The following is a 25,358-nucleotide window of genomic DNA, read 5'->3' as shown; positions in this document are numbered from 1 at the left end:
ACGACCTCGTGTTGACAATGAATATTATCGAGACCTGACTTGAAACATGATTATATACCGCTTATATGCTTAACTTTTAATTTCTAATATGCGTGTTCAGCCTTCATGACACTACAGTATAATAAGCAAAATTTCAGTAAATGAATGAACCTGTGATAGTTTTAAATGAACAGCCTGTTGAAAGTTCAGGAATTAGAAGAGGACTACTTTAAATAAATAACTTATTAAAATTAATTATTTGGTTTTCCGTCAAATCACAATGTATTTAAAATAAGATAATTAAAATATCATTCTGTGTTCCATATCGATTATCGATTATTCGATATGGAGCACAGAATGATATTTTAATTATCTTATTTTAAATACATTGTGATTTGACGGAAAACCAAATAATTAATTTTAATTTAATAAATCACAATATTACGCAACTACACTGTCTTATAAATAACTTATATTGAATTAAATAGTAAGAAATAAAATATCTGGACTATATGAAAACATAAAATGAATATAAGAAGGGTTACCAGCATAGGTTAGATGCGGTGAAAAAAGTTTATTCGTTTATATGAATACATTATCATAATGTTATGAATACCAGCAAAAATAATCACCTAAATAACACACAAATCCTGATAAAGGGCCAAAAAGTATTGTCGATTTTCTGTAGATCATAGCCATTACATTGTAGTCGGAGGTAACAAACATAAATCCAGCCTAGATGTTCAACGGGTAGGATCTACTATGGAACTCAGTTTAGAATAACCACTACTTCAGTGTTGCAGCGAAGGATTGCACACAGAGCCTACTAGTGGACTTGACACATAGGAACCAACAGGCAGGGCTTTTCATTGCATTCAAAGTATTATGTAAACGTGGCCAGAACTGTAGGATTTCAATTTCTTCTACCAAACAACACAGCACTGTCAACCCAGATGACAGCCATCTTGAAGACAAAAAATTGTTGTAGGAGAGTACACGTAATGGAGTTTATTGCACAGAACACACTGGTAAAAGACATAAATCAAGAAATTGCAGGAAAATATTACAGTGAATTTTAAAAAACACAAATTTAATACAGAAGTTCGCTGCAGTAGTCTTGTGTACATACTATATGTACACAGAGGAATTATTAAAATTGTATTACCATTCCTTCATATTAGTCAAAAGCAGTCTTGGCATATCCCATTACATATAGAATTATTTTTTCTTTTATATTATCAAAATATAATGCATAAGAGCTGTAATAAGTTTATGAACTGAAAGTATGTCCGCTATACAATTTAATGACATATTAAGATACAAAGTATATTTATATCCCTAAAAGTTTTAAATTAAACAATACAAATACCTTTAAATTAATATTACCTTATATGGCACAAGAGAGAACAATTGTAAGTCATTTGTGTTATAAGGACTATAATTCTAGGCAAACACCTTACTAGTTCACATGCTAACTAACAGCACTCAAACTTTTCAGCAGTAGTATGACGGTGAATACAAATGAAATCAGCTGTGAGTCGCTCAGGGAACGACCAATTCCTGCTGTGCAGCCAAGTCCTTCATTCCGAATTGTATACTGGACATCGTTAGGATATACACAATCTGGAATCACACAAAAAAAAATATTTACCTAATCTCCAGTAGCAGTTTCAACCAACTCTCTTTTCTCAATTGGCGTCCCACAATTTTTTTATATTTACTTATTTGTTTATGGTTTATTAATTATGCTGTCAGTCGCTGAGACAGTACAGCACTGAATGATAAGATGATCAACGAATAATAAATTGGAAAGGATACGGAAGGAAGTACTCGTGGTCTAATTTGAGGTTCTGCCCCCAGTATTTTCGTGGAGGTACTGAGGAAACTGTGAAAAATGCTAGATCAGATAGCTAGTCTTTGGGCTGAGGTTTGAGCCCAGGACCTCAATAAAAATTGACCATAAAGTTTATTATAAAATTTTGAATTCAAATGAGTCTCTAGACAATTTACAAAGTGTAAAAACATCATGTGATGTTATACTGAAATTTATGAAAATGAATTGTTCTTTTAAATTCATTATTTCAGAATTTGCAGTTGTTCAGACTTAATACTCTGACACTTTTCTGTGTATTACATACCCTTAAAATGGTGTTAAACTGTAAAATGTTTGTACTTATGTACCTTCATATTTTAGCTTCAGTAACTGCATTTTGTTATTGGCTTCATATGATACTCAGAATAAATTGTGATTATTTCCCTAAATCATAGTAACCAGTTTATTTTTGCAATGGTTTCTCTGTGGTAGGAACTGAATTTTTAAATATCTGGTTAGTCGATTTGGAAATTTCTATGACTACGTGTTGAAGCACAGATTAATATATAACTTGAAACTTTCATGGTGACTGAATTTGATAAAATACTCTCGGGCAGCAAGCCACGTCAGGAACGATCATTCCCTTGTTGATGAAGGCAGAGAAGATTATAAAAATGTTTGGCTTCTGTTCCAGAACTGACATGACTCGTTGTCCGAGAGGATTTTGTCATGGAATAGAAGTTACTATTTTAAGGACTATGGAAGGATTTTTTATTATCAACTGAATTCAGTTTTACGTACCATAATTACAACTGGGCTGCAGGACTGTGTCAGTAGATTTTACTGAAATGAAGAGTGGGGGGCACTGCGAGATGAACTCAAACCCATCGCACGGATTGACTAGCTGTATTTCAACGTTTTCACCTCTTATTTTTTTACATGTTACGTCAGTTGTAGCATTATCAGGGTACTCTAATTTTCTCGAATGGCACACGTCAATTTCATCAGAATTGGAATTTATGACCTGAAACAGACATATTATAAAAATTAACTCTGCATGCTCTGATTTAAATGGCACAAAGTATGAACTGGCAATCATATTTAAATAATCAGTACTCAAGAAAGGTCAAGATTGAATCATGGAATAACTGTTTGTCTTTGCATTTTGTGTATCAGTATTTGGATATAGGGAGTTAACTTAAAAGAGTGATGACTCTAAGCTCTGCATCTGGGTTTCACATGCTCAAGTGTTATGGCACGACAGACTGTCACACTAGAAAACTCTTTTGGTTCTATCAGATGCATAATTTACAGCAGATTATTTCAACATTCTTCTCGTTGGTTATATTTCAAACTAGAGCTATGGTGAAGATTTCCGTCTTCTGGGTTGTTGTGCTGTGTAGTCTGGTCGATGTTTACCAACGTTTCAGAGGTCATACTGCCTCCATCATCAGGGCGATGAGTATGAAGATTTCTGTCTTCTGGGTTGTTGCGCTGTGTAGTCTGGTCGATGTTAACCAACGTTTCAGCACCTCACACCCTATTGGCATATTCATCGCCCTGATGACGGAGGCAGTATGACCTCTGAAACGTTGTTTAACATCGACCAAACTACACAGCGCAACAACCCAGAAGACAGAAATCTTCATACTCTGATGATGGAGGCAGTATGACCTCTGAAACGTTGGTAAACATCGACCAGACTACACAGCGCAACAACCCAGAAGACAGAAATCTTCATACTCTGATGATGGAGGCAGTATGACCTCTGAAACGTTGGTTAACATCGACCAGACTACACAGCGCAACAACCCAGAAGACAGGAATCTTCATACTCATCGCCCTGATGATGGAGGCAGTATGACCTCTGAAACGTTTGTTAACATCGACCAGACTACACAGCGCAACAACCCAGAAGACAGGAATCTTCATACTCATCGCCCTGATGATGGAGGCAGTATGACCTCTGAAACGTTGTTTAACATCGACCAAACTACACAGCGCAACAACCCAGAAGACAGGAATCTTCATACTCATCGCCCTGATGATGGAGGCAGTATGACCTCTGAAACGTTGTTTAACATCGACCAAACTACACAGCGCAACAACCCAGAAGACAGGAATCTTCATACTCACCGCTATGAGAACCTCAAGTCTTACATAGAGCTATGGTATTTGTCAATAAATGGTTCTGCTTTCCCTTGGAAACATCACAGTGATCAAGAATAATTGTTTTTTTGTTTTGTTTTTTTAATGGTAGACTTTCTGTGGAAGGGTATTTGGTTTTGTATTTGACATAAAACTGAAATGCATGTCGCTTGAAAGGCTGATAATTATGTGTAATACACATACTCTCAAGATGTCAAGATGATGGCCTAAAGCAGTCGTATGGTTAATAAACAGTTTAAAACAGGTTTTCTGACAAATTCAAGACCTGCGATGATAGAGTTGCGTCATATCGTGAAAATATATATTTAATTAATTAATCGTGTCCGTCTAATCACAATTTAAAATTAAGATAATTAAAATACCATGTGATGCTCCTTATCGAAACATTCGATTTACATTTAGAACATCTCTTTCTCACTACATGTTTCGGTTCTTAGATGAACCATCTTCAGGTGTGTAAAAATTACAATTATATAAACTTAAAACTTAATCATAATTTCTTATATGCAACTTTTTTTGTAGTTGTTTATCAGTTATTAGTGATGTTCACTTCCAGATTCCATTTTAATATATTTGAAGGTGTTCTATATATGTGCGTCGTGTTCAAATAAACTTTTAGGTTGGTGAATGTTTTTGTTGATGTTTTTTTATATCAGCCAGAGATGAGAGGTGTAGATGAGTTCCGACTGTCTTGAAGTACTAGTACCACATTTGTTCTTTCTTATTGACCGTAACGAAAACTATACTGTGACATAGTTCTCGTGTGACAATTACCTAGCACCACTGCTGCTGTGTAAGAGTGAATACAGATACTGCATATCATCTGAATGAAGGAATTATTCTTACTGTGACTTTTGCTGATTCTACCCCATAGAAGTAGTTGGGATGCAGTCGATGATATTTCACTCCCTTCGACTTGACAGAATGTATGTATTCAGCAGTGCCATAATCTTCCCTACTCCAATCAGCACCACAAGTTGGGTTTTGCAGTCTCAGTGGAACTAGTAAAATAAACAATAACCATTTTTATTATTATTTATTATTGACTGCAAATGGGTTTATACCCGGTGGCAGTGACCTACAATAAGATACAAAACAATGAGACAGAACAGAACAATGAGATACATCAACACAATGAGACAGAACAAAACAATAAACAAAAGGACACAACAAAAACAATAAGACACACCAAACAATGAGATACATCAACACAGAGACAGAACAAAACAATAAAAAAGGACACAAAAAACAATAAGACACAACAAACAATGAGATACATCAACACAGAGACAGAACAAAACAATAAAAAAAGGACACAACAAAAACAATAAGACACAACAAAACAACACATCCCACTCAAAATCAACCAACTCATAAATTACAAAACAATCCAACCTAAAGTACTTAACTTAAAAAAAAAAATTAATACCACCTAGAAAAAAATTAATACCAGATTCACCTCTTTATGACAGTGGTCTTTGACAAGTCAAATACAAAATGCCATACACCATAAAGACACAGACGCATAACATAAAAAAGTTAAAGTTCCTGCGCATAAGCACCATGCCATGAAGATATAAGGGGGTGGAGGTAAAATCTACACATTTTAACTTTGATACTAGATGAAGGTGACTGGTCAGCTTCATGCTACATCATCTTTACCGCCAAGGAAAGGGTGGCCAATCAGATGAGAGTTCTAGGTTTCCCCAGAGCTAATCTGTGGTTGTGAAGAGAAATATCTCTGCCACTGCAGGGAATTGAACCTTGATCATACAGCCCATGGCCAGTCATTCGCTTTGGTGTCTGAACTATTGGGGCTCATTAATCAAATACCAATGGTTATTTTTTTTTTTTTAGCATGCTGAAATGTTCACAGCTTCCGCTCAGAACTAAAACAAAGTTAAAATATCTCTCTGGGTAAAATGTGCATCAAGGCTTGTACTATGTAAATTTGCCTGGGGTCTCTTATTATTAAGTGACTTTCGCTGAGACTAAAACCACATAACTTCCAGTACAAATCTAGAGTAGTACCCTTAAACCAACCTGCTCACTATGTAAATTGAAATTCGTACTTAAGTGAGGTAAGCTTACCCCTCTTAATTCTGTCAACAAGTGGATCGACAATGCCAGGTATTTCAATTTCAGTTCCCTGGTAAATAAATGTAAAGATGTCAGTTGAGGGATTGTCTACTAGCTCCTTGTAATTGTCCTTGTTTCCAGGAGACAGATACAGGAATTTAACATCTGAAACAAATGAAATTCAAATCATTCAATTAACGTAAATGTAGCTTAGTCTGGAAGTTTCTTATAAAGGTGTACAGTTAATTAATAACTATTCATTGACATCTTCCCTCATCTTAGCTTAAGAAACTTTAACGTAGTTGAGATAAAGGAAAATGATCTTTAATTACTCTTTATTGCAATGGCTCGCATATCATTATTTCTAAAGCTTTTAAAATCACATGTTTATATTTTTTACAATATTCTGTGTGAAGTAAAAGAAAAGAGAAGCCTTCGTCTCCATTCACTGCAATCACAAATTTAATGTAGGAAAGTTATCTCGCTACAAATGTCACAATGCACAGAAATCATTTATTATATTCTATTAAATATTCCTTACATTGATAAAAATTTTATATAAAACTTGTAGAATTAAAAAAAATTGTATTTTATATTATGTAGCATTTTTTATGATCTGTAGGCTGTTTGAGAAACTTCATAAAGTCTTAATGCAAAGTAATGTAAGGATAACGTATTGGACTGATATGGATAAAAAATAATATATGTACAGCAAATTTTACTATGAACCTTTCGATACAAAATTTAATAAAAATTCATTTATTAATTTCACAGATGCAGAAGGACAAACATGAAATTCCAAATATTTGTGCATTTTGTTGCAGAGAAGGCGTAACAGTGAGCACGTGGGGATATTGACATTTCTGTTAAAACGCAATCTAAAATATCACACATTGTGAACATTCTCAGTGGTAATGCATGTTATTATAGGCTATTCAGACAGTGGGATGTTTGAATTCTTTGTATGTTGTCCTACGATTATTGTTCACTGGTTCATTTTGTGATATTCTTTCAGCTGCAAAGGTTACAGAGCATTAAATGAAACAGAAAGTTAGTTCTGACTTATGTGCAGGTAGGGATTTGGAAGTAGGTAGTTATAGTCTGTCTGAAGGTGCTATCCTTGCATTTGCATTGACAGACTGAGGAAGACCACAAAATACCTCAGGATATCCATAACCCAGCCAAGAATCAAACTTTGTACCTTTTGAATACAAGTCTAGAGCATTACTGTTGTTTAACCTTGTTAAATATTGTTGTCTTGCGATGGTCTGATCTTTGAACCAGAGTCCGCTAACTCGACGATTAGAAAATGTATTTTGGCCTAAATTTGGTAGTAGTGCCAACAGAGATGAGATGGATTGTGACACTTAACCACACTAAAATGTTTTTAAGGTACTAACCTGGAAGGTATTCTCTAAAATGCTTGACTCGCTCCTTTGCAATTGTTAAATCATTGTTATTCAGGTTGACTGATTCTCGGGGTATGAACACAATAACTGTTGATCTTCCTCCAGCTGTTTTACTCCTCTCCTCTGCTATGAGAAGATCCTCCATGTTTTTCTGAAGCTCTTGTTCAAGTGCTCTTGGGATATCCATTCCGCCTTCATCTATAAAGAGTTTAGTTCACATTGAATTTTAAAACCAGACGGGTCAACTGATGTGCATTTGTTCGGTGCTGATATTAAGAGGGTCACACCCCTTGTATCCATAAAATAAATTAGCGACTAAAGCAATTACTAGCAGGGAAACCTCTTGGAAGACTGAGAAAGAGACGAGAGTATAATATTAAAAGGAACCTTAGGGAGGCAGGCTGTGAGGATGTAAGGTGGATAGAAATGTTACAGAAGCATGTTTGGTAGTGGTAGTGGGCATTGTTATTAGTGGAGTTTAAACTTTAGATTTATATCAGAAATTTAATTACTCTGAGTAATTGGTGAAGGATTATAACAAGTTAAATTATTTTATATGAAGTTCAGGAATTGTAGTTACAGATTATACTCTGATGCCCCATCTTCTTGTTTCAGCTATGAGGGACCTTAGAGGGCGTTGACTGGGTTCAGTGGATTAGGATGTGGTCCAGTGATTGGCTTTTGTGAACATAATGACAAATACTTTTGATTCCATGAAGGCAGGGAATTTCTTTGTTTTTCTATTAACTTTTTAAAGGAAGATCATGTCATATGAACTTAGTTATATAATCTAAAAAATTTCTCTTTTACCACATTTGTTATGTATAATGAGTTTATTTATTTTATTTTATTTTGAAGCTCTAGTGATGACTGGGAAACAGTAAGAAACTTACGAGTGTTGTAAGCAGACTCATTGAATTCTGCATCAAAATCAGTTGTATACATTACATCAGTGACGAATGGAATTCTCTTTTTTCCATCGAGCACAGTGATTCGACTTCCATATTCTCCTAATTCAAGCTTCTTCACCAAGTAGCTACAAAAAAAATGTATAGACTATTATTAACAAAACTAGACAATTATCCATCAAGAATTTTGATAAAATCTAACATAGTACTAAAAAATTAATCTTATGTTGAAGAGTTACACTTATTATGTTTTTACATTGCCTGCAGTCTAAAGTTAGTGTTTATTGTTTGATGGTCACGGTATGCTTTGTAATCTCTGACCCATACTTACGATAGAATCTTCTTGATGTCACTGTATGCCCAGTTTTTATCAATTACAACAGTCACATTGGTATACGGTGTCAAAGATGCAGGAGATATTTCACGAGGAGTGCCCGCTCTTGTACAAGAGTTTTCATTCATTGCAGCTGAAATAGAAGAACAGAAACACAGTATTATCATGAAGCTGCTAAAGGTTCATTCATTTAATGAATTTATATCTTCATTGCGTCATGTTTGTGTTATATCAATACATATATTTATTTTTCCAGTCTATACACAAAACTTGTTTTAAAATAATGTTGTTTAAAATTTTGTAACATTTACAATATAAATTGAATTATGTTATATTTTATATTTTGTGGCGCTTTTCTGTGTCGTATAATATTACATCTTTCCAGCGCTTACAATCTTACACTCTTTGAATTGTTATTATATTTCCTATGTCAAAATCCATAATCACGAACTTGAAAAAGAAAAATTAATTTCACAGATAATGAACATCTAAATGCATACTCCAAATCAAGATGAAGACAGAAAACTAAAAATCAATAAATGCAATGCACAAAAATGTACAATAGTTTTTAAAATGTATGTATTGATAAGCCTGAAGATGATGTGGTAAACATCGAAACATGTCGTCAAAAATCAAAAGCGCTGGAAAGATGTAATATTATATATATATATTATATTATTATATATTGTAAATGTTATAGAATTTTAAACAACATTATTTTAAAACAAGTTTTGTGTATAGACTGGAAAAATAAATATATGCATTTAATGAAGTTGATGGCAGCATTAATTATAAAAATGATTTATGAAGCAAAATATTTATATGGTTGTTCACATATGTATTTTTGTGCACCTTATCTTTATTTATATGATAAACCTCATATTAACAGTACATAAACAGACACATATTGAAAGTGTTTATATCGGTGTGGTCAATTTACAGTTCTCAAGGATTAGACATTATAGATTTTAAAATCACTTAGAGTTTTTTGACTAATCAATAATTTAGAAAATGCTATTAATTATCATGAGCTGTTACTTCCAACAGTGTCACTAATACACAGCCACATTTTCTGATTCTTCATACTTACACTTGGGTACGATGTAGTTTATGTCAGTCATATTCTACTCATTTTGGTAAAAGTTTCATGACAACATGCCTCATTATTTTCAACGTAACATGTCCAAAATAAAAGACAACCCCCACCACAAGAAGATATTTTTAACATTTGTTCTCAAAGACAGAAGAAATCAAGGTAACCACAATGAATACACAAAACTATCACAAGAGAAACTGCACCCAACTGAAGTAGTAACACCTGGTAACATACATATTGACCCTTATTCACAACAAACACTAATTTCCAGGGGGTGAGCATACCTTCAGAATCATATACTTACGTAAATAGCTACCCAGACTTCTGACAGCTGATTCTGCAAATGTCTTGACTCGGGCATTATCCACACTCGCCGAGCTTATCGACTGCTGATCGAGAACAATTGTGAACCGGTAAGTCTGAAAATATAAAAGTGTAAATAAAGAAATGTGATCTGAACTTACCAACCAACTAATTCGTTGGTGCAGGTGATAACTTTTATTTGAGCAATAAATTCACTTCTTTTATGGAACTCAAATGTTTATTAATATGTTCACATTAAATAATATTTAACTCTAGCATGAATCAGTTAATCCAGTACCTCCCCTCACCTTATCTTTTTTTAAGATTTATTTTGATATTGTCTGTCCATCTACACGTAGGTCCATCGAGCTTTTAAAGTTGTTTAACTAAAATTCTGTACGTGTTTCTCATCTACCCATGCATGTTGCAAGTCCAGCCCATCATATTATTCTTGATGTAGTCACCCTAACAATATTAGATGAAATGTCCCATTTTATTTTCTCTATTCTTCTCTCTCTTATGTCCAAATGTTCTTCTCAGCAGTTTTTGCTCAAATTACCTTGGTCTGTGGTTTATTGAGAGATCAAAACATTTTCTTACCTTTATAGTTTTGATGCGTCATGTTTGTGTTTAATATTCACATATATATTTATTATTCAAGTCATATACACAAACTTTTAAATTATTGATGTTAAAATTTAAAATTTAAAATTGATATTTGATAACATAATATGCAAAATAATAAGAAGATCAAAGAAAACACCTACAATAGTAAACTACAATCTACAATCAACGAAAAGCTTGCATTAATAAATATAGAATAGTTTTAAATATAAAAACCTGAAGATGATGCTATGACATCGAAACATGTAGTAGTATATAGCGCAATATTGTAACATCGAGATAACGATGAATGGCGCAGAATATCAATTTTAAATTTTAAATTTTAAATTGTAACATCAAAATTTAAAAGTTTGTGTATATGACTTGAATAATAAATATATATGTGAATTTTCTTACCTGTTCTTCCATTACTGTATTTGGGGCCACTTCAGAATATAAGTCCCTGCGTTGGCAGGCACGATACTGAGTTTCAAACACTCCATTTTCTGAATAATACATGGATAATAGTTGGGAAAGTTTCAGTGATGGTGCAAATTGTTTCCACTTCTGGATGTAAGTTCCCATCACTAAACCTGCAGAATTAAAACAGACCAATAAAGTTAGCTGCACTATTTTATTGGCAAGGGATCAGTTTTCATCTCATCTGTTCTACTTGAAATTTCCTTCATACATTACAACGTGATAATCTGATCTGATTTATATTTATTACAGAAAGACTATGCACAAACAGTGTGAGCTAGAATATTATTTTGATATTTATTATAATTATTTGTGAGAAAGGACTGATTCAAATTCAAGCCAGAAGTCCGCTGCAGACAGTTAGTCTCTTACCATCGAGGCCACCTCGGATCTCAGCATCAGTTAATTCATGACCTTCCTTCTCTTTGTCAAAGTACCAACGAGGAAAAATTGTGCTGTTCCATCCACCAGAGACTCCAACTTTAATATCCTGAAGTCTCTTGGGACCCTGCTCCAAAGCAACCTCCGAAAGATCACCTTAAAATAAAAATTTGTTAGACTCTTAATTGATTACACACAGTGGAATAGAATGTATAAGCAGTTGGCTTAATAACAATCACTCCTACATCTATGGTATGTTTTATTTTAGATTTACTTTTATTTTATATTATCTTTCTAACTATAATTTATATATTTTGCATTTTATTCTCTAAATTCTTTTATAAATTCTTTCAAATTCTTTAGTGTTTCTTTCAATCTTCTACTTACAGACCGATATGTACATCTGATAAAATTTAAGAAAAGACAACACCTCGCCCAAAATTGAAAAACAAATGGCATGAAACATCACCAAATGGAATCATATTTGAGTTTTAAGTTCGTAAATATTTTACACCTGATGATGGTTTTATAAAAACTGAAACATGTTGTGTAAAAGATGTTCCAAAATGTAAATCGATCAATCGATATGGAACATCAATGATATTTTATTATCTTAATTATAAGAAATTTTAAATATTGTGATAAGACGGATTAAAATAAATAATTTTTAGAATATTCACAATATGATGCAATTACACTATCTTATGAAATTATAATAACATTTCTAGATAAGCCTATGCCATCTTAAGAGCAACCAGAATTAATGATATGATCAGCCATTTTTGAAATCAGTGATAAAGTTGAATTTGAGCTTCATGAAAATGTGGGATTAAAGTGAACTTCCAGGAATAAAATTTAAATTAAATGTAAACATTTTAATATAGATATACAATTTAAATTATCATTGAGTAGTTTCAGAAATGAATGTGCTCTCAAATAGATATACAGATATAATGCATATGAAATCACATTTTCCTTGTGTAGTGATTTTTTGATCCAAGAATATTGATATTTTGTGGATATTCCTCAACCCATGTAGCCAGATTCTAGGATGTTATCTTAAACTACTGACATGTTTAGACAGCTGTGGGATGTCCACTTATCTGGGTGATGTTAGCTGCTTTCACAGCTATGAAAAATCACTGGATGGAAGTTGATATAGTTCACTTATTTGGTTGAAAAAGAAATCAAATGGAAAACTGCTCATACCTACAAGAGTAGCGGCAAATTTGTTATCAACAACAGCAGAGCTTAGTTCTGGTGTTAGAGTTCTGGAATGCATCGCCTTCTGAACAAGATCGGCAATTCTGATCTGTTGTGGAAATAGTCCAGCAACAATTCCACTTAGTACAGTTCCTAGTGAAACAGTCCCCCAGTCAGTTCTCACAACACCATTCTCCACCGGGCAGTCGCTCTCAACGGTAGAGACGGTAACACGTGGCAGTTGGTTCTTGATTGTTGTTGGTTCCATTATATTTTTTGCCCTTTGTTGTGGGTAATTGTTACTCTCTTTATCATCGTCAAAGATAAACTTCCCATTCTTCAACTCACTTCCCCTGTAAGATATCATATGACTGTCAAATACCTGAAATTAAATGTTTTGAGAGAACTAATGAAGATGATGCTAAAAGAGATACAAGATGTCCTCCAATCTCTTAAGTCTTTACATCTTTATATGTGTAACCTTGATATATATATATATATATACATTTATTTTATATCTTAATTGTGTCATGTTTGTGTTTTATCGATACAATATTTTATTTTCCGTCTATACACAAACTTAAAATAATGTTGTTTAAAATTACTTAAAATTATAACATTCTCAGTAGATACTGCATCTTGTTACATTTTTTTTGTATTGACGACATGTTTCAATGTGTATTACATCATCATCAGTTCTATCAATTTTAAAAACTGTTGTACATCTTGCGTTGCGTATATTGATTTGTTTGATTTTAAGTTTTTAAAATTGATAGACCTGATGATGATGTAATACACATTGAAACATGTCGTCAATACAAAAAAAATGTAACAAGATGCAGTATCTACTGAGAATGTTATAATTTTAAGTAATTTTAAACAACATTATTTTAAGTTTGTGTATAGACGGAAAATAAAAATATTGTATACATTTATTGCAAATTGACAGAGGAGATCAATAGCACAGATACTGCATTATATACAGACATAAATTAGCTTTCCATGTGTATCGTTAAGCGTAAGCCGTATAAAGAATGTTTTCAAAAATGTTGGTATTTCTCTAAGTGGAGCAAAAGGGAAGTAATGACTGAACTTACAAACAGTGGAGTTAATTTTGTAATAGTTTGTAAATGTCAAACATTTACTACAGCGGATTTTACCAGAAGCATTTCAAAATGAACAGTTTGCACAGGGCATTAGTTACAAATATAACTTAAGAAATTAGCTGTTTTAATATGTTTCTTTCTTTCTAATGTTATCTCTCCAAATAAAATTAAATTGTAATTTTTGTCTCCCACGCCTTTGTTAAGAGGTGTGGAAGGAAAAGGACTTACGTGGTTGTTTGTTTTATCATTTCTACTTCATCTTCTTTTTTCTTTGCATTTTCATCCTCTTGTGATGTTTCTGGTGGTTCTTCTCCTTGATGTGGATCATCTTCATTAGTTTGTTTTAATGTGTCTTCTGACGCGTCCTCTGCTAAACTCTGAACTATCGTATCTGCAACTTTCTGTGTTCCCTCTTCTGAATGAGACGAGTTTTGGTTTTCATCTTGAGGCCCCAAGGATTGTTTGTTGATGGCAGCCTCTTCCTGTCTTCTGAATCTAGCGTTTCGTGGTTTACGACTACCACGGCCTGATTCATAATTGGACAGTCTACCACACACTGTTGATTCATCACCACGTTGTGTTTTGTCGATGGAATGGGACAGCATAAAATGTAATGTGCACTGAAAGAGGAAATAATTCAAAGCTACAGGTTATTTTATTTATCATGTTTTGGGAATAAATATATAATTTAAGTTAGTCAATAAAATAGCATAATACAAAATCACCGTCTTTACAGTATGTTTCTGTAAGGTGCATTTTTAATATTGGTTTCCCATTTGTACCAAAACAAAAATTTTAAGTGATAATTTTCTGTTTTATAGGAGCAAAAATTTAAATTATTTTCTTGTTTCCTTTCATGCAAATACCTTGCAGTAAGCATAGAATTTAGCATTTTGTAAGAATTGATAAAAATCATGAGTATTATAAATTCCTTGGTTCTTACCAATTCAACTTGTGTCAGACTCTCATTTGGAAACTGGTATTCATTGCTGGGAACAAGGTATCTCAAAACAAGGCGATGCTTATAGAATGGTATGCCCTTAACTGCGTATGGTATCACCCCTTCCATTTCCAACACATCCTGACTTCTTTCAATGCCATCAAGTCGAAAGCTGCAGAACAGAAAGCCCACCATATCAAAAACATTCTCTTACCATGCAATTTTAACTTTAGTCTACAAGAAAGTTCTAGATTGAATATCACCATTGATCATCCAGTTGCTGAAAATGACACATAAGAATGAGAAACTGTAATGTACTGTATATTCCATGGCTTCTCAACCTTTTCCAGACCTAGGACCACACTAATCCTCCCTTATTGACTCATGAACACGCTATGAATTTGATAATGCAAAAATGTTCACAATTTACTCAGTCATTTTCTTTAACAAATTCAGTCATTACTGAGATATTTGAGACTAATGTTTTATTCTTTTAATATTTCACTATAATGTTGAATTTTTGTTGGTATGATTCCCATGTTTCCTTCAAGTGAAGATTTCTGTCTTCTGGGTTGTTGCGCTGTGTAATCTGGTCGATGTTAACCAACGGCTCAGAGGTCATACTGCCTCCGTCATCAGAGTATGAAGATTTCTGTCTTCTGGGTTGTTGCGCTGTGTAGTCTGGTCGATGTTAACCAACGTTTCAGAGGTCATACTGCCTCCGTCATCAGGGCGATGAGTATGAAGATTTCTGTCTTCTGGGTTGTTGCGCTGTGTAGTCTGGTCGATGTTAACCAACGTTTCAGGGGTCATACTGCAGTATGACCCCTGAAACGTTGGTAAACATCTACCAGACTACACAGCGCAACAACTCAGAAGGCAGAAATCTTCATACTCACCGCTGTGAAAACCCCAAATCTTTCCTTCAAGTGTTCACCAGCAAAGCACAACTTAGTACTGCTTGATTTGAAGGTCGTCTTTAACCCATACAGTAGTTCGTAACAAAGGATACTGCTGAAGGCATTAAACATAGCACGGTTCCCAATACTAAGTGATTATTTTTCATCATATTATAAAAAATATATGTGGGCAACATAAAACAATTTGACAGGGCACGGGTTGAGAACCCCTAGTGTAGAGAACTTGTAAATTAAATGGTCTGAGAGTGTCAGGACCACATAGCATGGAAAATATTAAATTAGAACATAAGTTGAAATTATATATATTGAGAACATTCACCTGTGTAACATTGATGTTGCCAGTGTATTAATATCCACTGTCCCTCTCTGGTATTTTTCAACCTTTCTGACAATATCAATAAAAGTTTCGATGGACATGGGAGGCCTGTTTTCTGGATGTCGAAGAGATTGATCCCGATAACACGCGATCAAGTTATCGGGTATTCGAGTCTGCGCGTTGTCTTGTCCATGAACGAGAAGTGCGCATACTAGAGGCAGAGAAGTAACATTATTAACAAGAGTAGAGAAGTAGAGTACATATTTTGTAAATATGGTCTTTTGTGATCTATTAACTTTGACTACATATTTATGTATTTCAGACACAGTTTTATTTATGTATTTTGATGAAAAATTATTCTTATTTAAAAATGCCTTAAATAACTTTATAGTTCTTAGTATTAGTAGTGTTTAATATCATGCGCCAATGTGTAATTTTTTAAGAAGATGGATCGAATTCACTTAGACCGATACGTATCAGTACTTATCTTTACTGGCCATGCATTATTTCTTATGCACAATCCAGCTGACAATGTGTTACTGTAGCGTACCATTACAATTAAACTGACGCAGATTTAAAATCTGACCAGTAGCTCATGGTACAGGAATTTAAATCTGCTATTTTTTGCACACCAAAGGCCAAGTTCTTCTGACATTTAGTGTAGAGTCGTGATATCAGGTTTCTTCAAAATATTTTCAGAAGTTCCAGAGAACAATTGCATTGACACATGTACACATTGGTAGCTTTAAAGTCAAACTACATGCCATAGGGGTGGTTGGGAGAGCGGAGGTATAGCTCCTGCTCATTCCTGACCTCAGCATTGGATGGGAGTGGTCAGTGTCGTATATATATTTATTGTAATACATAAATATTACTTTTAATTTCTCCCTCTTTGAGCAGTTTTGTAGTTAAAGCACTTCATAACAAAAACAAATACAAAAGGAACTCTCACCAGAGACAATCACCACTAGGAAGAAGCTTTTATCCAGCTGCATAATGAGACCTGCTGAAACAGAACCAAGTATCAGTAATCGATTAATTCTGCAAATAAAGCACTCATTAAGTGTATTTTGACACATAAAACAAGGAAAGATGAAAGAGCACTAGGATTTTTTAGTGTGTGTCTTGTTTTCTGTCATCTTCTTTTCAAGGTGTAACACACTTTTAAATTGTGTATGCTTCGGACCGGCGATACGGAATGCGCGCTGGTTCGAGTCTCGGGGGAGAAGAAATTTTTTCATGAGCTTTCGATCGGTGTATGGGACCGGTGCCAACCCAGCATCGTGAGGAAATTGGGGAGCTACAATGAGTAGCGTAATCAGGTCATGAAAACTAGCAATGACTGGGGGTTCGTCGTGCTGACCACACGTCACCCTGTATCTGGTTGGATGATCGTCGACCTCTGCTTAGGCATGTGAACGTGAGGCCAGCAGTCAAGCTAGTCGGCTTTGGATCTCAGAGGGCTGTTACGCCACGGATCATAATAAAAGTGTAATTTATAAAATATGTAAAGAGTGGTACAAATGACGACAAAATTACACAACATGAGATATAGTGTATCTTATTATTCATCTTTAAGTACTGGGGAATTTGAAGCCTGTTCTGAGATTCTGAATTTAATTTGGTCTTGCAATCTGTTTGTGGGTCTTTCCTTAACTATTTTTTCTCTGACAGCTTATGCGTATGACATTTTAGGTATTCTTTATTTTGTAATCTGTCTCATACTATCCTCCATGATTATTTAAGAAATATAATCTGTTCAGTTGTTACTTATCGGTTGTTAATCTTTCTCTCATTGTGTAGTCTTCTGTGTTTTAGTATGAAAATTCCTTTTAATTACTCAGCTTAATCAATTATGCAAGTATAATTCTTTTATCTAAAGCTTAATTAACTTTAGTAGGAAGTTTATATCTTTTTTTTATTTGTAATGTTCTGTCTGACGACAGGTCCATATGAACAGGATCCTTCGATCCTTTTCTCTTCTCGGACTGGGACCTGTTCATATACGTTCTTGGCAGATGATTCAGAAGTGGTTTGCCATTGCCTTCTTCTGTGTGTGAATGGAGTAATTGTTGGGATGCCACGGAGGAAAACTCCGTGTTGCCTAGACCACGGCCTTGCCCAACAAAAGTTATAAATTCGAACCCGAGACCCCAGGATTACAAGGCCAGCGTTCTAACCGCTAGACCACCTCATCTTATTATTATTTAGTGTTCTGTCTGACGACAGGTCCATATGAACAGGATCCTTCCATCCTTTTCTCTTCTCGGACTGGGACCTGTTCATATACGTTCTTGGCAGATGATCCAGAAGTGGTTTGCCATTGCCTTCTTCTGTGTGTGAACGGAGTAATTGTTGGGATGCCACGGAGGAAAACTCCGTGTTGCCTAGACCACGGCCTTGCCCAACACAAGTTATAAATTCGAACCCGAGACCCCAGGATTACAAGGCCAGCGTTCTAACCGCTAGACCACCTCATCTTATTATTATTTAGTGTTCTGTCTGACGACAGGTCCATATGAACAGGATCCTTCCATCCTTTTCTCTTCTCGGACTGGGACCTGTTCATATACGTTCTTGGCAGATGATCCAGAAGTGGTTTGCCATTGCCTTCTTCTGTGTGTGAGTGGAGTAATTGTTGGGATGCCACGGAGAAACCGGGGAAGCCCCCGGAGGAAAACTCCGTGTTTCCTAGACCACGGCCTTGCCCAACACAAGTTATAAATTTGAGCACCACCGGGAATTGAACCCGAGACCCCAGGCTTACAAGGCTAGTGTTCTGACCGCTAGACCATGTATGGAAAAGTGTCCAGTAATGTTGTATATTTAAAATATTCTTATTCAACACTAACATTTCCTTGCATTCCTGTAGTTTGCGTCTTGATTTCTGAAGTAGCTATATGTACATAGAGGACGCATAGGAGTTTTGTTGAGATCACACATGCGACATTGTGGTTCCAACAAGATGGCGTCACATCACATGTTGCACGAAATGATAACGCGTCGTATAATCTCACGGTTTCGTGATTTAAAATGGCCGCCAAGATCTCCCAACTTCACAGCCCCCGATTATGTTTATGGCGTTATCTGAAGGGTTACGTATTCGAGACGCGGCCCGCCACATTCCTGAACGAAACAGAATTTAGTCATATATGAAAATTGTCTTCTCTGCCGGGTACTTTACTACGTATCATCATCGCCGTTTTGTTATTCTTCGGTTCAGCATCCGGATTATTTTTTCTTCAGTCCCTTTTAACAAGCGAAACGACTCTAGATGGGCGATCAGACCATTGTAAAGTCCTTAACATTTACAGTAATGCCACAGCCCCGAAATAAGGTTTTTTTCCTTCAAATACGTAACGCTGGAAGATTCAGAACCACATGACACATCAGATATTTCGTAATCGCGCTGTCTGATAAGCTTTATTGTATTTGTACAATCTTTATGTTCAGGTTTCTGGTACAGTCAACACAAATGTGAAGCCACAAAACTTTTGGCTAGTCGAATGCTTTCTATGCGATTTTGCATATTTCCTGGCCTTGATGTTGAGGATGGTAGGATTCGATGTTTTCACGGCTGTCAGTCAGAAGATGGCTATCTTCTGGGTTGTTGCGCTGTGTAGTCTGGTCGATGTTAACCAACGTTTCGGAGGTCATACTGCCTCCGTCATCAGAGTATGAAGATTTCTGTCTTCTGGGTTGTTGCGCCGTTTAGTCTGGTCGATGTTTACCAACGTTTCAGAGGTCATACTGCCTCCATCATCAGAGTATGAAGATTTCTGTCTTCTGGGTTGTTGCGCTGTGTAGTCTGGTCGATGTTAACCAACGTTTCGGAGGTCATACTGCCTCCGTCATCAGAGTATGAAGATTTCTGTCTTCTGGGTTGTTGCGCTGTGTAGTCTGGTCGATGTTTACCAACGTTTCAGAGGTCATACTGCCTCCGTCATCGGGGCGATGAAGATTTCTGTCTTCTGGGTTGTAGCGCCGTGTAGTCTGGTAGAAGTTTGCCGACGTTTCAGGCGTTTACTGCCTCCATTATCAGGGCGATGAGTGATGATGGAGGCAGTAGGGACTTCTGATATGTTGATAAACTTCTGCCAGATTACAGGACGCTACAACCTAGAAGACAGCCATTTTGATATTCATTTATTGCAAATGTGTTGTTACCAAAGGATCACATTTCATAATTATAAATTATTTTCAATAAGCTAGCGTATGATGATCCGGTAAAGTTGACGGGAATGAATCTTATTCGCATTGAACACTATTACAGTTTAATTCTACTGTTATTCTGAGTTTCGGCGCCGTGCAGGAGACAGAATATTTATCTGTAACGTTGGAATCTACCGACACGGCCACGGAACCCAGCGTTAATCTGGCCGCCTTGAAAACCCCAATAAAACAATTTTTACAGATTATAATGCACCATCATCAGAAAACTTCAGAGTTCATCTAAATTAGCCCCCAGTATTACAATCCGTCTGAGAATAAGCACGTGGACAGATGGACCTTCCCAGTGTACATTTATTCTAGGCACTTCATACGAAGAACGGAAAAAGTGGTATCTATCAAAACTCACACTGAAAGGTAACTTTATAACTTACCTCCCATTAGTAGTCCAAACTGTTCCAGAACGAACCTGTACGTTACAACAGCACACTTTAACACGCGACTCAGCGTGAAGCTCTTTCGCCAGAGAGAAGAGATTAGGATGTTGCCGAGCTGAGCAGAGCCTCGCCTTGCTTGTACACTTCGGTGATGAAATATCCTTTCAGTTCTTAATCAGTTTAAGGGACAGATAAGAGATTCGGCATATTTTTTTTTTCAGAATAGATAAAACGTCAAACTTTTTCAGGTTAATTTAACGCAGTTATTCGAGTTTTATTTCAAAATGTAGATCTCCAATTGCCTGAAAAGTTTGACAATTGTTCACTCGATTTATTGTTTAATTAGTGACTAATATACTGTCTGCTTATCGAATTGACTTAAAGGCTGATTGACTAACTAACTGACAGACGGAAAAATTGTCCCACTGACTGACTGGTTGGTTAACAAACAGATAGGTCTAGATGTTCCTAGAGGTCTTTTCTCTTCAGGTTTTGTGACTTGTGTACGTTTGAAGATTTCTGTCTTCTGGGTTGTTGCGCTGTGTAGTCTGGTCGATGTTAACCAACGTTTCCGAGGTCAGAGGTAAACCAGACTACACAGCGTAACAACCCAGAAGACAGAAATCTTCATACTCATCGCCCTGATTATGGAGGCAGTATGACCTCTGAAACGTTGGTTAACATCGACCAGACTACACAGCGCAACAACCCAGAAGACAGAAATCTTCATACTCATCGCCCTGATGATGGAGGCAGTATGACCTCTGAAACGTTGGTTAACATCGACCAGACTACACAGCGCAACAACCCAGAAGACAGAAATCTTCAGACTCACCGCCCTGATGATGGAGGCAGTATGACCTCCGAAACGTTGGTAAACATCGACCAGACTACACAGCGCAGCAACCCGGAAGACAGAAATCTTCATACTCACCGCTGTGAAAACCTCAAATCTTACTCGTGTACGTATTTTTAAATTTGATTTCCTTTGGCGAAAAACTATACCGTCCATCTATATATATTTCTGTTAGTCTGTAATCTGCCTAAACCAGATTTATGAAATGTGTTTGCATGCTTTGTATCCCGCCACTGATCGGAGAAATCACATCTATACTCTTTTTGCCCGTATTCGATGGTTTATAGTCGGTAAAGAGTACAAGGTCTGAAGCTGCTACGTGCTCAGACACCGTTCATCTGTATTTTTGTACAAAGATTGGAGACCAATTTTCACAGCCATTATGAAGCAGCTTGTAAAATTATAGCTATTACATTCATACAACTTTCCGTTTCTGGAGTAGACTGTACGAAAATTAGTTATCTAACGAGAGATAACACAATCTAATCATCTTATGTAAACAATTTTCTCACTGGCGTAGAGAATTTTATGTCAATACCTGGCTTTTATCCTCAGAACATTCCATATAACGGTTAAAGGAGTGGCGGAATATTTTACGATGGTTTTCTGAAAGATGTGACGTGTGTATGATTTCCAGAACTCCTTCTGTTTCATTGTCAGTTCTAGAAAGATTATGCTCCACATAGTTAGCTTCAGAGGACGTCTACACTGAAAACATTGTTTGTTTGCCTAACAAGCATCTGAAGGAAACAAAATTGAATGCGAATCACTTTATATAAAACGGTCTTCTGCAAATTGTCTCCATTAATAAAATTGCAGTGTGGAAAATAGTTTGTGTCTATGTTTCTTCAGCTGCACAAATTACATGACGATTAATTAAATATATAGACGGAAACGGGTATTTATTTCTTTCAAAGTAATACCCTTATAATTTGTTTGGAGAAACGGAGTAAAACCATGACTACTACCTGTTAGGAAGTCTGGTGTTTGGGGTCATCGTGAGTAATTCGTTGGGCAAGAATCAAGTAAAAATCGTAAGGACGTAGTTTCAGGAGTTGATTCATGCGTGATACGTAATTCAGCGTTTTATCAGTCTTATCTAGTACGCTATGAATTTGTAACATTTACAAGAAATACTTTCTCGTCACGAAAGCTTATCTGGTAAGTGGTCGACGAATTAGAAAACTGCATCGTAACATTATAAATAATATTTGTTTAAAACTTGTCAGTCTAATCACAATAAAATTCCTATTAAATATTAAAATATTACTATAATTAACATTTAAATATTTTAAAATATATTAAATGATGTTCTCTATCGAAATGTTCGATTTACATCGAACATTTCGATGGAGAACATCATTTTAATATATTTTAAATATTTAAATGTTAATTATAGTAATATTTTAATATTTAATAGGAATTTTATTGTGATCAGACTGACAAGATTTAAACAAATATATATTTCGATAGAGAACATCATTTTAATATATTTTAAATATTTAAATGTTAATTATAGTAATATTTTAATATTTAATAGGAATTTTATTGTGATCAGACTGACAATATTTAAACAAATATATATTTATCACAATATGACGCAACTTTATCATCTCATTAGAAATAATGGTTTATTAAAAATGTTCGCCGTAGCGTTCTACTTTTTCCATCGGAACCATAAAATTTACCTGGTAAAAGTAATGATGGAACGTAAGTCCAGAACTGTAATGCGCAGATGCAATCATAATATTTTTTAAACACGTTAATGTCCACTAACTTTTCTTTAAAACCTTTCCATTAAACCTTTGACACTGGATTGCACAAGTTTCGACATTGAAACCGAGGAAGACATGAACGAATATTAGAAGAATTAGCTTAAAACAAATGAATTTTCACTTTTTAATGTCTTTTTGGTACAAGTTCTGTTTCCACAACCGTTGTCCCACAGAAACTGGATCTTTCAGTTAGATTGTGGTGTTGTGGACTGCTACACCGTGTAGTCGGGGTGGAGGCTACCGACGTTTCGGAGCAACATTCCACCTCCGCCTTCAGGGTTGAGTGACTTTCTCCTGACTTGTCCTTAAGAGGGCAGCAATGAGGTTAAAGCCTACATCGTCCATCGTTGTCGTTCCGTCTCGTCGCCATTTTTGTAATTTTAAAGTGAAAATGTTCCACACAAAAAATGTAGATATGTTTATCATATAACGCAGTTGACATTTATGGTTGCGATGTTGCATTTGTCATTACAGCTCTGTACAAAACAGTTTTCATTCAGTTTATTCGCATAATTTATCTCATTATAGTGATTAAGTCAAAATGATTAAATTGGTAGGACATACAGCGTACTTACAGAAAATAAGAAACGTTTGGTAGGAAAACCTCTAAGTGACCAATATGTAAATGGAAGATTTTAGGTTTTCACAGCGGTGAGTATGAATTCATCGCCCTGATGATGGAGGCAGTATGACCTCTGAAACGTTGGTTAACATCGACCAGACTACACAGCGCAACAACCCAGAAGACAGAAATCTTCATACTAAGAATCGCCCTGATGATGGAGGCAGTATGACCTCTGAAACGTTGGTTAACATCGACCATATTACACAGCGCAACAACCCAGAAGACAGAAATCTTTATACTCTGATGACGGAGGCAGTATGACCTCTGAAACGTTGGTTAACATCGACCATACTACACAGCGCAATAACCCAGAAGACAGAAATCTTCATACTAAGAATCGCCCTGATGATGGAGGCAGTATGACCTCTGAAACGTTGGTTAACATCGACCATATTACACAGCGCAACAACCCAGAAGACAGAAATCTTCATACTAAGAATCGCCCTGATGATGGAGGCAGTATGACCTCTGAAACGTTGGTTAACATCCACCAGACTACACGGCGCAACAACCCAGAAGACAGAAATCTTCATACTCACCGCCCTGATGATGGAGGCAGTATGACCCCTGATACGTTGGTTAACATCGACCAGACTACACAGCGCAACAACCCAGAAGACAGAAATCTTCATACTAAGAATCGCCCTGATGATGGAGGCAGTATGACCCCTGATACGTTGGTTAACATCGACCAGACTACACAGCGCAACAACCCAGAAGACAGAAATCTTCATACTAAGAATCGCCCTGATGATGGAGGCAGTATGACCCCTGATACGTTGGTTAACATCGACCAGACTACACAGCGCAACAACCCAGAAGACAGAAATCTTCATGTAAATTGAAGATAAACATCAGCGTCAGTTGGTGTTTCACTATAGAAACAAGGCGCGTGAATTGAAGCCCACTCCTAGTGGAGTGAAATTTTTTTTATGGGCACCTATTCGTATTAAAAAATAATACGCTCGAATTGCAATATTGAGCTACTGACAGTTAAAAAAATTGCGTGTAAAAATAAACACGACGAGGATGGGATTCGAACCCACGCGTGCAGAGCACATTGGATTAGCAGTCCAACGCCTTAACCACTCGGCCACCTCGTCGACGCGAAGCTGCCTTGCCAAAGACTAGTGTCATTATTATCACTGACGTTCCTCAATTACGTATTTGTGTTTAACATTTCTGTTGTGTATCTTTCTCCATTTTCCATACGTGTCTACGTGGATGTCGGATTCTGTTTCTGATTGGAGATAAGATGAAGGGTAAATCAGCCCTTTCATAAGACGTAATATTTTGAGAGGCTTCTCCAATCAATGAGCGATTGCCCTGCTCCTCGCGGGCCTAGTTATAGTTATTTGCACATGCCTTACAGCCAGATCAATTGTTATATTAACCATCATGCATGTTTGTTTTATCACGGCAAAGTATTGTTAGGCCTTGTGATTTTTTCTGAACT

The 25,358-nt window shown here is 35.8% G+C and overlaps 1 protein-coding gene and 1 non-coding gene across 3 annotated transcripts; both read right to left on the bottom strand.

The window, feature by feature from the left end:
• Window positions 1-972: 972 nt before the first annotated feature.
• LOC110840324 (uncharacterized) lies at window positions 973-20,788 on the bottom strand. 2 transcript variants are annotated; one of them, XM_022085273.2, is made up of 16 exons: window positions 20,644-20,788; window positions 16,992-17,045; window positions 16,043-16,250; window positions 14,807-14,975; window positions 14,092-14,483; window positions 12,764-13,110; window positions 11,546-11,710; window positions 11,111-11,286; window positions 10,092-10,206; window positions 8,689-8,824; window positions 8,343-8,485; window positions 7,441-7,647; window positions 6,053-6,205; window positions 4,808-4,962; window positions 2,594-2,816; window positions 973-1,602 (listed from the first exon to the last, which is right to left on the bottom strand). In XM_022085273.2, exons 1-16 carry the CDS (start codon window positions 20,648-20,650, stop codon window positions 1,451-1,453), a joined length of 2,802 nt encoding a protein of 933 aa, XP_021940965.2. In that variant the 5' UTR covers window positions 20,651-20,788; the 3' UTR covers window positions 973-1,450. The 2 variants fall into 2 exon arrangements, with proteins under 2 accessions (XP_021940965.2, XP_087216437.1); XM_087360311.1 differs by having other exon boundaries at window positions 16,992-17,042.
• Window positions 20,789-24,923: 4,135 nt separating this feature from the next.
• On the bottom strand, window positions 24,924-25,005 carry TRNAS-GCU (transfer RNA serine (anticodon GCU)). Its single transcript has one exon. It is a non-coding gene; the product is annotated as a tRNA-Ser (tRNA).
• Between the last annotated feature and the right edge of the window lie 353 nt (window positions 25,006-25,358).

Source organism: Zootermopsis nevadensis, unplaced genomic scaffold (assembly GCF_977971745.1).
Source record: "Zootermopsis nevadensis isolate Lab colony 2312 unplaced genomic scaffold, Znev_1.0 Znev_ptg000003l, whole genome shotgun sequence".
NCBI classification, from domain to species: Eukaryota; Metazoa; Arthropoda; class Insecta; order Blattodea; family Termopsidae; genus Zootermopsis; species Zootermopsis nevadensis.
Note: the sequence above shows the minus strand (reverse complement) of the source record. Positions and strands in the feature narration are given on the sequence as shown.